Raw genomic sequence first — 17663 nt, 5'->3', positions numbered from 1 at the left:
CAGGAACTAAAACCCATGTAAAAAAAGCTTTCCGTCTGCTCACACCCCAGCTCCTTAGCTGACATTGTCTGTATTCCAGCTCACAGTTGGATGAATTTCAGTCTCAATTCAAAATTTTCAGGAAAGAGAATCTGATTGGTCCTGCTTGGGTTATCTGAGGCCTGGGATAGGGTCAGGGCCACAGAGTTCAAACATGCCTAAGTGGGCCATACTTCTGCTACTGAGGTCAGGAGAGCAATTAAGGAGGCTACTATGGTGTGAGAGAAACTCCTAAAACAAATAAGAATCTAGTTTCTGTGACCAAAAAACTATTTCCATAAAATGCATATGTTCCATTATATTCACTTTACAGATCATGTGGAGTTTGCATATAATAGATTCATTTTATAATAGGAAAGACCACTCTTCTTAAAAAGGAATCTTATGATGAGTCATTGTATTGCATGCATAGACACTTCCTGCTTTCCTATCTAGATTTTTTTAAGCATGGGGGGAGGAGGGGTGCCTGTCTTAATGGTAGTGCATTTGGACTATATGGTTGGTCACTTGCTTATACCTGCCCATCCATCCCTGTCCAACACATTGTCCACTAGCCTATGGATTTGAATTACTCTTTTCTTTCTTAAAATGAAAGTTCCTAGAAGGAAATATCACTTTTCATCAGGCTCTTATTCCTATTAATATTTATTAAACATGTTTTGTTGATGTTAATCTGTATTACTAAAGACTCTATAACAAACTGTGGTCCCACCTTCTCTTATTCATAACTGCCAGACTTGCTGCGCAAAGGGCCAAATATATAAAAGATAAGATGGAAGAAACACAGTGTTACAAGAGAGCTTTGGATGCACAGGTAAGGGGGCAATTATTCCTTTAAACTTTTGCAGGGTTTCAATAGCATTCTAAAAATATGTATAAATCCTGTACTGTTACGAATACTCTTATGTGTTATCCATTTGGTGGTTCTGAGGCCCTTGTTCTTTCCTCTGAGGTGCTGGTTTTTACTATGCTACAGCCTTGTGCATTAAGTCTATTACCTGGTATAATTATCATCTGCATTATGTGTGTCCCTGCTTCAGATAAAGAACAAACACCCCCAGCTGCCCATGTTTGAGCCAGACTCTTCTGGGGCTATCTTTGCTAAGGAGGAGGGTGAGCTGATGGTGGAAAATCGAAAGAGAGAACAGAATTACAGGAAGGACCAGATGGAGGCAGCTGCTAACCACAAGAGGACAGCCATGTTGCACCAGCTGGTGGACCAAAAGTGGGATTTGATGATGCTTCAGAGGACACACAAAGAGTAAGACACCCTGGATCTTTCCTCCTCCTCCTCCTCTCCTCCAGAGAAGCAATCGTGATAGTGAACACATTGAGGACTTACTATGTGAAAAATATTATTCTAAGCTTATTATGTGCTTTATCTAGTTTCATCCCCACAGTTCACCCTATGAAGAAAAGTTATTAAATTAGGGCTTCCCTGGTGGTGCAGTGGTTGAGAGTCCACCTGCCGATGCAGGGGACATGGGTTCGTGCCCCGGTCCGGGAAGATCCCACATGCCGCGGAGCGGCTGGGCCTGTAAGCCATGGCCGCTGAGCCTGTGCGTCCGGAGCCTGTGCTCCGCAACGGGAGAGGCCACAACAGTGAGAGGCCCCCCACAAAAAAGTTATTAAATTAAAAACAAACTCATTTTTAAAAGAATATTATGTATTCATGTGTATATAAACATATTTATACACATATATAATGTAAGATAAACAATAATTAATTCCAAATGCCTTATCTTTTTTCATATTCTTTTCCATTATGGTTTATTATAAGATGTTGAATATAGCTCTCTTGTTGTTTATCTATTTTCTTTATAGCAGTTTGTATCTGCTAATCCCCAACTCCTAGTTTATCCCTCCCCCACCCCCTTTCCCCTTTGGTAACCATAAGTTACAAACAAACTCTCTCGATCCTACTTCTCCCTCCACTTACCTTTCCATAGTTTTCTTTCCCTTTACAGGACAATATCTGAAAAGAGTTGTCCACCCCAGCACTGTCACCTGGAAATACGATGTGAGCCACAAATGTGCTGTCCTGCTCAAGTGGACACAAACATGAAACTGAGGCCCTTTCTCAACCTCCACTAAACCCCTTCTTCAGAGAACCGCACATGTAGTAAGCTGTGCTGATGTTTGCTTGTGCAGGGGTGCTGAAGGTGTCAGGGTAGGCAGAGGAGGACTTTATGCCATAGCAATGCACAATACCGTTAAACTCAAACATCAGACACCCACTGTTTTAAAGTACCCATTGGTTACCCCACAAATGGAGAATTTTTTAAGATCCTGACCAGCCCTCAGCCTTGTAACATCTCCTTGGCTCCTCTTGTCTTCCCATTTCCCATGTTTCCTACTCTCCCGCTTCCACCCTCTGATTGCCACAGAGAACTAGAGTTTCTTCTTTGTAGATGTTCAGCAATTTTCAGATACTTGATCAAAGTTTTCAGGGGTTCCAAGAGGGCTTCTCTTCAAAGGAATCTCCTATTTATTTATTTATTTTATTTTATTTTTTTGCGGTACGCGGGTCTCTCACTGTTGTGGCCTCTCCCGTTGCGGAGCACAGGCTCTGGACGCGCAGGCTCAACGGCCATGGCTCACGGGCCCAGCCGCTCCGCGGCATGTGGGATCTTCCCGGACCGGGGCATGAACCCGTGTCCCCCGCATCGGCAGGCGGACCCTCAACCACTGCGCCACCAGGGAAGCCCAGGAATCTCCTCTTTTAAAAAGGCAGTTGTACTTACGAAAAGAAAAAAAGTTATTATATTAAAATTTTATAAATGGTCAGTGGGATGGTGCAAAGATCTGTTATGTTCTATAGCAAGTAGGTTCAGACAGGAATATATGAGTAGAATAATTGGGTGAAGGTGGGAGGATATTGTGATAAGGGTGGGGTTGGATTGGGGTAGAGAGGTGAGAGTAGTTAAAAGCATGGCTTTTGGAGTCAAATCAGATGGCGGACTGAGTCTTGCATCAGCCCAGGGCAATGTATACTTGTATGTCTGTACTCTGCTAAAATACTGAAATATTTCCATACTTCTTGATTAACAGCTGTTGCCCCAAGCCCCACAAGTGCACCCCTGCTGCCCAGGCTGCTCCTGCCTCTCCCTGGGATCCCCCATCCCACCTCTCCATGATCTTTCACCGAATGGATGAATACCTGGGGTCTCCAAGACCACTTCCGGTCTCCATTCTGATTGATTGATATGCGGTTCTGCCATTTTACTAGTTGTGTGGGATTGGGTAGGTTACAGCCCCCTGAGGGCATTGGTTTCCTTATCAGTTATTAGGGAGAATACTAATATCTACCTCCAAGGTGGTTAAGGGTCAAATGAAGAAGTTCTTTTAAGGAGCTTGTTTCATAGCAAGCAGCTGCCCCTTGCCCCGCAGTGGCTCTGCCTTTCCGTGCATGCTGCCATAGCCAGATCTGGGACCCTTTGCATGTGTTGCGGAGATTATTGCAGTTTCCTCTTCTGCTCCTTAGCTTTGCTGGCTGTTCTCCTGAACATGGAGTTAGGAGGGTTTAAACTCTGTCACTTCCAGACTGTGTGACCTGGACCATATCACACATGGGGTCTTTGAGCTTTCTTTTCCTCATATGAAAAATAAGGATATCACACCCGCCCTGCCTATCCTCACTATGATGATTAAATGAGATTATGTATGTGAGAGCATTTCTGGAAACTTCAGAGCTCTGATCAAATACAAACTATGGTCGTTATCTGGTTATCTCTTTTTTTGGAGCTCTGTTCGTAAACCCCCGTTTTAATATGGATTAGATCCTTGTCTTTTGTTTCTATATCCTTTACTGATTATTCCATATTCTCTTCTCTTTTCTTTTCCAACTTCCCCATCCTCGGTCCATCTCAAGATGTGATCTTAGGTCTTCCTGTGGCAAATAGAAGGTCACTTTCTTTCAGAGGGAATGACTTAGTCTGTGTGATCCAAACAGGCCTGTGGAAGTATTTTTACTTGTTTTACTTTTTTGCTTTAAACTTTTCTGCTTTTGTTTTAAAAAATATAACAATTCATGCTCATTAAGTGAGTTAGTGGAGAGATTAAAAAAAAAAGGCTAATAATCTCCCCTACCAAGCAGTGTTAAGTTCAGCCTTCTACATTTTTTCCTGTTCTTTATAAATATATTCAAACAATATACACACATATATTTTTCCTTCCATTTTTGTAAATGAAAATGAGGCCTGTAAGATCTTACATATTACTCTGCAACCCAACCTTTCTTTAACCTAATAATGTGTCATTAATTTGTATTTAGGTCAGTACCTATATATGAAATTCATTTTCCTTTAATAGCAGCATACTATCTATAATATGGATTATATAGTTTAACTTTTGCACCATTGATGAACAATCACTTTCTTTCCAGGTATTTTGCTATTACAACAATTCTGCATTAAGCATTTTTCTTATTTTTCCTTATACTGGTTGTTTTGTTTCTACTGGATAAATTCCTAAAAGTGGGGTTGCTGGATCAAGTGTATGGCACATTTTAAATACTACCAGATACTGACACTTTGCTTTCTAAAAAGGTACAGCAATTTGCTTCCACCAGCAGTCTTGGGAGGATCCTAGTTACTTCCCCTCTAATCTTACTTCATGTTCTTACTTTCTAGGCATTTAAAGTTAAACTGACTTTTAAACCTATCCTTTAAAGAATTGTATAACAATGGCCAAAAAGCATATGAAAGGATGTTCAACACCAGTAATCACTGGGGAAATACAAATCAAAACCACTAGGAGGTAGCTGCTCATTAACAAATGGTTTCCATGCTCTGTGAGAGTGTGGGGGTGACCCTTATTCAACTGTCAGCTGTCATCGATTGCACTGTTGGAACTAGAGGTCATTTAACATTTAACTCTATGTGTGCCTCTCCAAGATAAGAGGTATTCCATGTTTTATTGAACATTTACTTATGTGAACCTGTGACACAGGGATTCCCTACTCCAGTGAATAAAGGTGGCAAGGTAGGAATGTGAGATTTAAAATATGGCTGTGCTTTATATTACACAATTTAATAATTTAATTCCAATAATATAGAATGCTGGAATGCCAACTCTATGGAAGTCCGAATGGAGTAAGCAGTCAGCAAATTGTTCATGTTTTCCCCCGCAAAACACCTATGTAGATGTAAGAAAATGTCTTTCACTATTTAGGATATATATATATATCAGTGTGACATACATGGATAAGATGGCTATCTTTTTCTTCTGTGTTTTTTTCCGAAAAGAAAACATTTATACATTTGCAGAATAGTGTAATAAGATTTCGTAAATGCAAAGATAAAATGTGTTATCATTTATCTTGGATTATAATATCTGTGGTTTAATTGCCTTGTGAAATGTCCAAAACAAGAACAATTATATATTTTTCTTACACCACATACACCATGAAACATTTAACAAGTACTTCTTTTAGACCATTCAAAAGATTAGGAAGGAAGAAAATTGTCTATTCAGTATTAGATAAAACCATTAAGATGTGAATATATATGATGTAAAGAGGAAAGATAAAGGAAACTAGAACTGGCAAGGAAAGAGAGAGAGAGAGAGAGGGAGACTACCTCACAGGTGTTAGGATGGCTATTATAAAAAAAAAAAAAAAACAGAAAATAGTAAGCATTGGAAAGGATGCGGAGAAATAGGAGCCCTGTATGCTGTTGGTGGGAATGTAAATTGGTATAACCACTATGGAAAACAGTGGTGGTTCCTCAAAACATTAAAAGTGGAATTACCATGTGATTCAATAATTCCACTTCTGGGTATATATCCAAAAGATTTGAAAGCATGATCTTTCAGAGGTATTTGCACACTTACGTTCATAGCAGCGTAATTCATGATAGTTAAGAAATAGCAGCAACTCAAATGTCCAACCACAGATGAAAGGATAACCAAAATGCAGTATACACACACAATGGAATATTACTCAGCCTTAAAAAGAAAGTTCTGACACATGCTACAATGTGGATGAACCTTGAGGACATTATGTTAAGTGAAATAAGCCTGCCACAAAAAGAAGACAAACACTGTATGACGCTGTTTATAGAAGGTAATTAGAGTAGTCTAATTCATGGAAACAAAGTAGAATGGTAGTTGACAGGGGTTGGGGGAGGGAGAAATAGGGAGTTGTTGTTTAATGGGTTTAGAGTTTCAGTTTTGCAAGGTGAAAAGAGTTCTAGATATTGATTGCACAACAGTGGGAATATAGTTAACACTATATATCTGCATGTTTAGAAATGGTTAAGATAGTCAATATTATGTTATGCGTTTTTTTTTTTCTTTTAATTTAATTTATTTATTTTTGGCTGCATTGAGTCTTTTGCTGCGCATGGGCTTTCTCTAGTTGCTGTGAGCGGGAGCTGCTCTTCATGGCGGCGTGTGGGCTTCTCATTGCGGTGGCTTCTCTTGTTGCGGAGCACGGGCTCTAGGTGCCTGGGCTTCAGCAGTTGTGGCATGCGGGCTCAGTAGTTTTGGCTCACAGGCTCTAGAAAGTAGGCTCAGTAGTTGTGGCGCACGGGCTTAATTGCTCCACGGCATTTGGGATCTTCCTGGACCAGGGCTCGACCCTGTGTCCCCTGCATTGGCGGACAATTCTTAACCACTGCACCACCAGGGAAGCCCCTATGCATTTTTTTTAACTACAATTAAACAAAACCGTGAAAAGATAAAAAAGATTATGAAAAAATATATATAATAGGTACCGTTCCGTCATTGAACTCCCATTGTGTGATAGGCATTGGCGCTTTCTGTATATTATCCTACTTAATCCTTATAATGACCGCACAATAGCTATTGAATCAACGCTTGTTAGAGGATAATGGGGCCATGCTATTTTAGAATAAGTGAACCAGCACAGAGCACATTACAGTATTTTATCGGCAGGTCCTGACACCTAGTGGCGGTTGGTAACACAAGACCCTTCAGCGTAGGCAGGCTAAATCAAGGGTCACATTTAGTGAAGTCCCTTCCAGAATTTAATGAGAACTGACTGTAACAGAGTTTCAGTTTGGCAAGAAATAGACACATTTATATTGAACCAGGTCTAAGGTGATTCACACAGAAGTGACTACATGTTTAGAGACCAGTAATAGAAACACTTAACATTGGGAATGCTAGAACACTGTGCTGGAAGAGAGATACTATACTGCAGTCATTTCTTTGATGATGTGACCTTCACCAAACACTTTTTTTTTTTACCCTTCTTCACAATGTTAGATATTTTCTCGATTTCATTTTCTTTTGCTTAGTCATTTCTGTTTCTTTCCCTCTTTCTAACCATTCATTCATACACCTGTCTACTTTGTCTTGTAAAACATCTGGCAGAACTGGTGGGCGGACTACTGACAGCTGAGAGGCTCGACTAAAAGGAAGGAAACAAAGTATAGGAAATCCATTTGAGATGAATCTTCAGATCAGTTAAATTAGCCTCAAAGGAAATTGATGGCTTTAAAGGCTGAATGTGTTAATTGGAAAAAGGTTTTAATCCTGCTAATTTAAACCAGGATTGAAGATGAAAGGTCCTAGACCCACAAATTATTTGTTAGGAGTTTCGCTATGTTTTTACAGTGTTCATGCCCCTTAGTCTATTTCAAAGAGTGGCGAACAAAACCAGAAGGTTTTCTGTTTAACTTAGCATGAAAGGAATGGGGCTCCTAAGGTTTGGTGCACGCCCTTCCCAGTATTATGAATGGAATCTCAGACTCTTCTGTTCTCTCTAGGCACTTGGCAGAAAGAAAGGCTGAGCAAGAGCGAGTGAGCAGAATCTACCAAAACTTACAGGATGACTGGGAAAGGAGTGCTGCCATGAAGAAGCAGCGGGACCTGGAGGAGAAGGCTTTCGAGCGGTAGTAGCTGATTGCACCTGAAGTTTCATTCGCAGAGAAAATCCCCTCTGCATCTTGTTAATTTCCTCTAATCCTGGGATGGCAGATAGGTTTTAAGTGTCAGCTTCAGTTTATTAGGAGTGGCTGCCTAGAGACCTTTATGAGAAAAGAATTCTGGGTTCAGTGGGAAATACTGCTATGGTATGTTAGAAATGTCTGTTGTGGACATGGGATGGAGAATGCTGTGTTGCATGTTATATATTTGCCATCTCTGCCCTAATCTTTGCCTCTGTGTAGTAGCTTTACTTTCGCTTTGTGGAGGCTAGGGAGGCCTGGGGGTGTGGGGGGAGGAGGGTGGGAATTCTCTTTGGAGATAATTAGTTGGAAATAGGAAGAAAGTGTTTCTGTCTGAACATATCTAAGGCTTATGGGATGCTCTCGTAAGAGCAGAGTCAAGGGGTTGTAGGTAAGATTGGCAATTGGAAAAGTGAGATGCCCAACCAAGAACGTCTACCTGAAATGTATTATATCCATGTTCACTTTCCCCAGCTATCTGTTTACAATCTAGAGTTGGGGAATCCAGATGTTTTGGAGAATTAACACTAACTTTGGAGAGGCAGCTAATCTTTTTGCCTTACTTTTCTTATTTCTAAGATGGGGAAAGTAAACATTTGCCTGGCTTGGCTAACACAGGAGTTTGGGGGATCAAATAAAGAGTTGGAAAATTATTACACTTTAAAAAATTAAAATACTTTACAAATGGAAGGTATGATTTCATAGAAGGTTGAAAACTTGAAGAAACAAAGTCTAGGCAATCAAATGTTATTAAAACCTGAATATACCAAAATAATATTTAATATGCCAATTATCAATGAATTTTTACCATAGAAAAAATTGTTATAGTGGATCTTGATCTGAAACTCTCCTTTTCCTTTTAGATTTTAAGGCATTTCTCGCCTGTCTTTCTAATGGGTAGAACCCATATTTTGTGACAGTGAAAGTATGACAGATGATGTGGAAAATAAGTTCCAAAGGAGAAGTGAGGTTGTTTGGCCTAGGGAAGAGGAAGGGAAAGGGGATTTGGGTATTTCAAGCCATTTTCTCAATGTTGTGGGAAAGAAGGTAGAAGGCAATGAGATTAGTGTCAGGGAGGGAGATTTTAGTTGGATTTTGGAAGAAGGCTTGGCTAACATGGTGATAAAGGGTAGAGGAGACATGACATAACCTTGAGTGGCAGGATAGCCCAGCTGTTCCACGGACACGGCAGGCCAGACCTCTCACCTGAAGACCTAGGCCAAGTTGTAGGCAGAGACTCAAGTGGACAGCACGTAGGAAGGAGGAATTGGTCGGCATTAAAAAGAAAACATAGCAGAAGCAAAAACAAGGTTCACATGTATGCAGTTAGCTCATGATACTCGGTCCCATCGCCAAGGCAAGCCAGGTAGGTCTTCCCCTGCCTACTGCCAAGGTTGTCCTTTTTCTTTCTTTCTTTTGATTTTTTGAATTTTATTTTATTTTTATTTTCTTTATACAGCAGGTTCTTATTAGTTATCTATTTTATACATATTAGTGTATATATGTCAATCCCAATCTCCCAAGATCGTCCTTTTCCCTTTGAAGGCTGTCATTGATGCTTCTTTTTACAGAATCCCACTGTGTAGAAATTTTGGTAACACAGGGGAACACATCAGGGATTGTGCACATCCTGCACAATCAAGAAAAACTGTTGAAGTGGAAAACCAGTCACTGTCATCCCTTCATCTCTGCTTCTAGCTGCTTTCATCCTCTTTTTCTACGTCTTCACTTCCTCTCCTGCCCTTAACTCTCCAGAGGCCTCTGGCCCCCTGGGACTTTCCATTGAAGCCTACGCTTCATTGTCTGCTGGGGTGTTAACTTAACCAGCAGCTTAATGGCTTGATCTCCCTCTCAAATGCTGTCTCCCGGGGAAGCCTGACAGGTAAAGGCGCATCCATGGGACAAAGCTGCAAATACTGAGGCTTTGGAGTCACCATCCCATTCACGCTGGCTGAGTGACCTCGGGCAAGTCCTGTGTTCTCTGAGGGTTTATGTGGGTGTTGAGGGGAGGGCTAGGGTCAGACTGTTGTGAAGGCACCACGCAGAGCCTTTTATTCACTAGGGAAGGAGGAGAAGCAGGAGATGCCCGGCCTGGGGCGAGCAGCAGGTAGCAGCGTAGAGGGGAGAGACTGCAGGTGGGAAATCACAGGTGGGCCGTAAGCTCCTGGAGGGCAGGGACCAGGTGTGACTTTTCTTTTGTATCCCTTCCATTGCACCGGCTTCCAGGCGAGGCGCCCAGTAAGGACTCGGACGCCAGCGAATGACCCCTTTTGTGCCTCTCCACAGGGCCTCCAACAAGCTCTTCCTCCTGGACCAGTGTGAGAAGTATCAGCGGTGCAAGCAGTGCCAGAGGCGACCCTCCAACGTGGGCAAGAGCAACCTGTTTCCCCTGAACAAGCACGTGCATGGCTCCCTGCTGTTTGTATAAAACCCAACATCTGGGCCTGCTTTTTTAAACGTGCAGGGGTGATGGTGAAACTACATATTTGTACTTTAGAGAAGAAAAAATTACTGTGCCATTTTGGTGCTTTCAGGGGTAGAGGGAATTCCTATAGACAGGTTCTCCCCACCTGGCCTCCTCCTGTCCTGCCCCAGACAACTCTGCCTCAGTCAGGCCTGGGAGGCGCACCCAGCTTCATTCTGGCTGAGGGGGTGTTGCTGACCCAGCCCTGCCACTCCCTCTGTGACTTTGTCTAAGAAAATTCATCTTTTCCTCACCTATAATGAAGTGTCGAAATAAATACTTTCTATGTGTTTGGGCATAACGATTCATAGTGGTGAATTTTTTTTTTTTTTTTTTTTTTTGTGGTATGCAGGCCTCTCACTGTTGTGGCCTCTCCCATTGTGGAGCGCAGGCTCTGGACGCGCAGGCTCAGCGGCCATGGCTCACGGGCCCAGCCACTCCGCGGCATGTGGGATCTTCCCAGACCGGGGCATGAACCCGTGTCCCCTGCATCGGCAGGCAGACTCTCAACCACTACGCCACCAGGGAAGCCCCATAGTGGTGAATTTTACCACCCCTCCCCCAGCCCTCGGGGATGTGTGACCCTCCCAAAGGTAGGTTAGGCCACTTGCCTTCAGTGGCCAGTGCAATGCTTGAATTTTCTAGCTGATAACGCACCCGGGGCTTGTTGGGACCTCAGGGGGTATTTTTCCCTTGGTGATCTTCTGGCCAACCATTCCACCATCCAGGCATTTCTGCACCACGATCGATTGTAGGTTTGTTGTGTCCTGTGAGGGGAGCCTGGCTGCCTTGCCAGGGTCCATCTTCTTCTCTCATTGCTTCCCTTGCATCCATTCTTAAGCTGTATGTGCGGTGGAAGAGAAATAGCTTCCTGTTGAGGGACTGGTTTTCAGTTCAGGTATATGTGTTCTCAACCACAACTTGCTCCATTTGCCTTCACCCTTTGTCTTTCCTCTCCCTGCCCTGTCCTACCATGGAACATTTCTCCATGTGTTTAAATCTTTAGTTTCTATCATCAATGATTTGCAGTTTTCATTGTACAAGACTTGCAACTCTTGAATTGCTTGAGTATTTTTTCTTTTTGATGCTATTGTGAATGGAATGTTTTCTTAATTTTATTTCTAGATTGTTTGCTGCTAGTCTATAGAAATACAATTGATTTTTGTATATTGACCTTGCTTTCTATGACCTTTCTAAACTCATTTGTTAGGAGAGAGAGAAAGAGAGATAGGGAGGGAGGGTGAGAGTGAGAGCAATGCAAGTGCTATTCTATTCTTTGGCATTTTCTGCTTACAGGATTATGTCATCTGTGAATAAAGGCAGTTTTACTTTTTTTTCCCCCCCAGTCTGGATGCCTTTACTTTTCTTTCTTTATTGAACTGGCTAGACCCTCTATGTTGACCAGGAGTGGTGAAAACAACTTCCAGATCTTAGGGAGAAAGTATTCATTCTTTCACCATTAAGTATGTTAGCTGTTGGTTCTTCATCAGGTTAAGGACATTCTCTTCTATTCTTAGTTTGTTGAAAGTTTTATTTCAAATGGGTGTTGGGTATTTTAAAATGCTTTTCCCACATCCATTGACATGTTTCTGTGGTTTGTGTCCTTCATTCTAGTAATATCATGTACTATGTTGGTCAATTTTTAAATGTTGAAACAACCTTGCATTCCTGGGATAAATTCCACTTGTTCATTGTGTTTAATTCTTTTATATTGATGGATTTGGCTCGCTAGTATTTTGTTTTGAATTTTGCATCTATATTCATGAAGGATATTAGTCTATAGTTTTCTTGTGTTGTTTTTTTAATCTGGTTTTGATATCAGGGTAATACCAGTATCATGGAATGATTTTGGAAGTGTTCCCTCCTCTATTTTCTGAAAGAGTTTGTGAAGGATTGGTATTATTTATACTTTAACTATTTGATAAAATTCACCCATGAAGAATTCTGGGCCTGGGCTTTTCTTGGTGGGAAGATTTTTAATTACTAATTCAATTTCTTTATTTGTTATAGGTCTATTGAATTCTACTCTAATCTTTGCTTACTTTGAATTTTGTTTGCTTTTCCTTTTCTAGTTTCTTGTTTTTTGAATTTTATTATTTTTTTATACAGCAGGCTCTTATTAGTTATCTATTTTATACATATTAGTGTATATATGTCAATCCCAAGCTCCCAATTCAGCCCACCACCCTCCACCCCCTGCTTTCCCCCCTTGGTGTCCATACGTTCATTCTCTACATCTGTGTCTCTATTTCTGCCTTGCAAACCAGTTTATCTGTACCATTTTTCTAGATTCCACATATATGCATTAATATACAATATTTGTTTTGCTCTTTCTGACTTACTTCACTCTGTATGACAGTCTCTGCATCCATCCACATCTCTACAAATGACCCAGTTTCGTTCCTTTTTTATGGCTAATATTCCATTGTATATATGTACCACATCTTCTTTATCCATTCATCAGTCAATGGGCATTTAGGTTGCTTCCATGACCTGGCTGTTGTAAATAGTGCTGCAGTGAACATTGGAGTGCATGTGTCTTTTTGAATTATGGTTTTTCTCTGGGTGTATGCCCAGTAGTGGGATTGCTGGATCATACGGTAATTCTATTTTTAGTTTTCTTTACTAGTTTCTTAAAGAGAAAGTTTATGTTATTGCTTTGAGACCTTTTATTCTTTTCTCCCCCCAGATATTGGCATTTAAAGCTATAAAATTTCCCTCTAAGCACTATTTAGCTACAACTCATTAATTTTGATTTTCCTTTATTCAGCTCAACATATATAATTTATCTTGTGATTTCTTCTTTGAACCGTGACTTACTTAGAAATATATTGTTTAATTTCCAAAGAATTGGAAATTTCCCATTTTCTTTTTTACTGTTGTTGATTTCTAATTTAATTATTAACTCTGTCCAAGAAGACTTCCTGGAGCCAAGTGCATCTGAACTCCAATGATGAATGATGTCTCCAGGCAGAAAGCTGGGGTGAACTGAAATTTAATTGGGAAAGAGCAGAGAAGCAGAGGGAAGGGCTTTCCAGGTAGAGACCAAGCACGTGTAAGGGCCTGTGTAAGTGCCAGCAAGATGTTCATTGAGCTTCAAACAAAGGAAATGTAATTTTTATCTTCTTTCTTTTTGTCTTTGTCAGTATAGATAGCTAAAGCTTGTTAATTCAGTTGATCTCATCAACCTGTTATGGTTTCATTAATTTTCTCTACTATTTTTCTTTTCTGTTACATTGAGTATACAGGAGGTATCGTTGGGGTACAGAGGAAGTTGTGGGACAGGACGTAGAAAAGATCATGTAAAAGGCACCCTGGTGTTCAGATTCCAGCTTCACTCTTCAAGCCCTCTTCTGAAGAGTTTCTCATTATCCATGAGTCCACGGATTTACAGAACAGGGATGCTTCCTCAGGATATTCTTGGCTGAGCACCAGCACCAAGGAAGCAGATGTTGGAAGAATAAGACCTAGGCAAGGGGTGACTGATGTCTCTGCTAATTACTCTTCTAGGATCCCATTCATCCACCTAGCCTGTCACGGAGGTGGTCGTATAGGACCTATTCACTGTGGGCAGTGCGGAACCTGAGGCAGAGCTGGCAGCAGGGGTGGGCAGTGGTAGGTCTCTGGGCATGCATTGTTGCTTCCTGTGTTATACAATGAAATTAGAGGCTGGATGCTGCCATGCCAACAGATGTTAGCAATTTAACAGGGTCTTTGGTTGTGAGGGCTGCAGGCTCGTCTCCCCGCTCCCCAGCCCCATGGTGTGGGCTCGCTGGACATGAGGGAGGTGAAGGCTACGACTGAACTTGGTCTAAGAAACACTCAGGACAGACTGACATCATTCTGTAAGAAAACTGCTCCAGTTTGCTAAATTACTTCAGAGTGAAGGGTGTAAGAGAGAGAATGTTCTAGAGCCAGGAACATCAAATCAAGTCTTCCCTACAACTCCCCAGGGTGCTCTTCCCCTCACAGCCTCTCTTTCTCTTTCCTCTGGGTTTGCTGACACTCTCCACCCACACTTCTCTGGTTTTCCTTTTAGTAATGACCACAAAGGAATGCCTAACACTCAACAGCCCACAGGGCAGCGACCCTTTCTGGCTTGTGAGTTGCCTCCAGCCACTCAGCCCCCATGCCCATCTGAGTCTTAAAGGGTGTGTATTCCTCCAACAGGGACTGAACTCCTTGATGGGTGGGCCATGCTTTCTGGCCAGTGGCTGCCCTTACATTCCTCATTTCTCCATTAACCTTACCCATCCTTCACTCTTGGACTCACTGCAAACACTGCCCCCCAAGAAGCCTTCTTTTATGTCCTCATAGGAAGTATCCTCTCCCTTCTCTGAGTACCCTTGACCTTTTTCTGCAGTTCTTCCATGGACTTACTACTTTCTCCCTTGTGGCAAAATGAATTGCGTGCATATCTCATCTCCTCTACTAGACCCCGGACCCTGTAAAGGCAGAGTTCCAGGCAGGACCCTAGATTTCCACAAAGTCTAGCCAATAGTTGGCAATTCACAGATGAAGAAATTCTTGGGAAGGAAGCCTGAGGAGGGTTACAGAAAAGTGAACTCAAGGCCTTCAGGGACAAGGCTCTCATTCACCATATGCCTGGGCATCTCCCCTCACACCAGAAAGTTCAAAGGAAAAACACAATGACAAGGATGGCCATTTTGGAACCCGTTTATATTGTCAGTGTTACTCTCGGCTTCGTTCAGCCCCACACCAGCCTCTGAGATTGCGTCAGACATTCTGAACATTCATGGCTTCCTTGGGCCAAGTGTAGCTGTCCAGCGTAAAGGAGTCATAGTCTGGAGTATAGACCAGGGATCTTACAAAAGCCTCCTTGTCCTTGGGCTCTGGGTAGTAGGAGGCCAGGTTGTGTTTGTAGGCGAAGTCGAGGACCTAGGGAAAAACACGTTTGACTGAGGAACTGGATCTAAGGAGGAACCTGTCTAAAGGCCCTTGCTTGGGAGCTTGTGGAAGGGGAATATACCCTGAAGCAGCAGATGTGTTCCTCTCATGAGTTGAGGCCCAGGAAGCCACTGGAGAGGAAGGATCTTGAGCTTTCTGCCTAGTAAGGAAGCTGTGACACCATGGAATAGACCCTGGGCCAGGGTCAAGAGGCCTCAAAGTCTGCCTCTGCTTCCAACTGCCTGTGGGTCCTCAGCAGTGACATCATCCTTGCTGAGCCTCAGTTTCCTTATCTGTAAAGTGGGGGTCATGAGAGCTTTCTCTGGCATGGTGTGAGGATAAAATTAGGTAGCTGGTATAAGTGTTCAGTATCTGATATTTTTTTCTGTCTTAAACGTGGCTTGAATTGGACATTGTTCTCTGGGTATTAGATTCGGCTTCAGAAGAGGATGAATCTAAATATCCCCAAAAGGAAGGAACTGGACAGGGTGGACGTGGACTATAAGCTGCACTATTGGTCTTGAGGGCTGATTCTGGATCCTGCACTGGACAGCTCATGGGGAGTGCATGCTGTTGTGCAATGCGTTTTCTGAAATTATTCTTCAAACTTATAGAAAATGTAAAATGTATATTAATAGAAATAGCAGTATAATAAACCCTCATGAATTCATCATCCAGATTAACAATTATCAGTGTCAGGCCAGTCTTTACTGCCCCATGTTCTGGTTGTTTGAAAACCCATCATCTCTGCATCGTCTATTGGGTGACATTTTTATGTAGAATATCCCCTGAACTTGATTCACCCATGGCCCAGCCATTCTGAGCGAAAGGGGAGGCATGAGCATCTCCTCTGGCCAGAAAGGTGCCGAGTGTAGAGCTTTTCCACTGTTCTCTTTTAATGTCCTCCAAAACTCTGGGAGAGAGGAATTACTGGCTTCTTTGTAGAAGAAGGAAACTGCTGAGGCCCAGGGAAGTGAAGTGATTGGGCTCAGGAGACTCTGCCGCTGATTGGTAGAGCTAAGACCCTGCAGCCTGAGCTCTTTCCATGATGCTATACGAGTTGACCTTTCTGTGTAAATGGGCACTTATGATTCATTTTTAAATTCCACCCGCATTCTGGTCCACAAAACTAGGGCCTTTGGTGACCTTTCTGCCTGGTGTTTGAGGGGAAATCCAGGAGCTTTCCCAGAACTGCCCTGAGTGGGGTTGAGGTGGGGCTGGAGCTACAGGCAAGAGCGTGTCACCCAGCCTCTGGGGTGCATGCAGTGCAGCCCAGGGAGCTCAGCCTGTCTCCGTAGCTGCCACCCCCTTCGTCCTCCTAAAGTCACACAGAGAGGAAGCTGATGAGCCGCACTCCCCATAGTAAGGGGGTAAGACGTCCCTTACTTTGATGGCGATTCTCAGAGACACATCTCGGATGGTGCTGAGTGGGGGGTACAGTCTCCCCTGTGACAGATGCTGCTCAGAGACCTCTTGGGCGATTTGCTGGGGAGAGAGAACAGAGAGGAACAAGCTGAGTTTCCATCTTCCCAGAACAAACCCAACCCAGTACACCAGAAACTCACCTCACCCCTCATACGTGGCCTATAAGTGCAGTTTCTACTCCTGTCTCTGCCACCTTGTGGCCCCAGGGGCGCTTAATGCTTGGGCTTAAGCAAGGACACATCCTTTCTGTCCCGTGAGACTGGCCGAGGCTTAAAACAACATGAAGCTGTCTGAATTCTAAAGGAAAATCACTAAGGCCAAGATGAATAAACCTGAGACTTGCAAAGCAGACTCTGGGGTCTCCCCCGCCCTGGCTGACCTAGCCTGTTGTACAGGGATCCCTGAGTCCCTCGCTTCCCGGGTTCCAGCCTCTCCCACGCATCCGGGCTGTCCCCCTAGGCCATCTTGTGTCTCTGTATTCAGGCCTCCTTGGGCTCTCCTCTCCTTTCTGGCCCTGGCCCCAGTGAGGAAAGAAAGGCTGCTTCTCCAGTGACACCACGAATGGGCCTAATGCGGTACCTGAATAAATGCCCTAAAAGCACTTTCAGCCTGGGAACAGCCTCTCCTACAGCTTCCCTTCCTGCTTCAGAGCTCGTCTCTAAGGGCCAGCTCTCCGCAGCCAGCCTTGTCCTCCAGCCTCAGGCACTGGTGCTCAGCCAGCCTTGCAGAACTGCCTCTTTAACGGGGCTTGGAATGCACTCCCACCCAATCTTCTCGTGTCAAATTGAAATCTGGGAAAAGCCACAGGGCTCTCTCAGAACTCTGTGTCCCGGGACGGACAGGGAAAGGAGCTGGTCTTGCCTCAGAGTTTGGCAGACATCAGGAACCTGGGCTCCCCCCTCTGCTACCTCGTT

The 17663-nt window shown here is 43.1% G+C and overlaps 2 protein-coding genes across 2 annotated transcripts in view; one reads left to right on the top strand and one right to left on the bottom strand.

Annotated features, from left to right (window-relative positions):
- The window catches only part of CCDC81 (coiled-coil domain containing 81), a 35564-nt gene extending 24811 nt beyond the window's left edge, over nucleotides 1-10753 (top strand). Inside the window, exons 12-15 of the mRNA XM_082627853.1 lie at nucleotides 775-853; nucleotides 1080-1300; nucleotides 7773-7898; nucleotides 10239-10753. Of these exons, the coding sequence (XP_082483979.1) occupies nucleotides 775-853; nucleotides 1080-1300; nucleotides 7773-7898; nucleotides 10239-10380 (568 nt within the window). The 3' untranslated portion in view covers nucleotides 10381-10753. The remainder of the gene's footprint in view (nucleotides 1-774; nucleotides 854-1079; nucleotides 1301-7772; nucleotides 7899-10238) is intronic.
- Nucleotides 10754-14971: 4218 nt separating this feature from the next.
- The window catches only part of ME3 (malic enzyme 3), a 104606-nt gene continuing 101914 nt past the window's right edge, over nucleotides 14972-17663 (bottom strand). Inside the window, exons 12-13 of the mRNA XM_082626456.1 lie at nucleotides 16711-16809; nucleotides 14972-15315 (exon numbers count right to left, since the gene is read on the bottom strand). Of these exons, the coding sequence (XP_082482582.1) occupies nucleotides 15154-15315; nucleotides 16711-16809 (261 nt within the window). The 3' untranslated portion in view covers nucleotides 14972-15153. The remainder of the gene's footprint in view (nucleotides 15316-16710; nucleotides 16810-17663) is intronic.

This window comes from Mesoplodon mirus, assembly GCF_964341445.2.
Source record: "Mesoplodon mirus genome assembly, chromosome: 7".
In the NCBI taxonomy this organism is placed as follows: Eukaryota; Metazoa; Chordata; class Mammalia; order Artiodactyla; family Ziphiidae; genus Mesoplodon; species Mesoplodon mirus.
The sequence above is the reverse complement of the archived record's forward strand: the minus strand, read 5'-3'. Positions and strand labels throughout refer to the sequence as shown.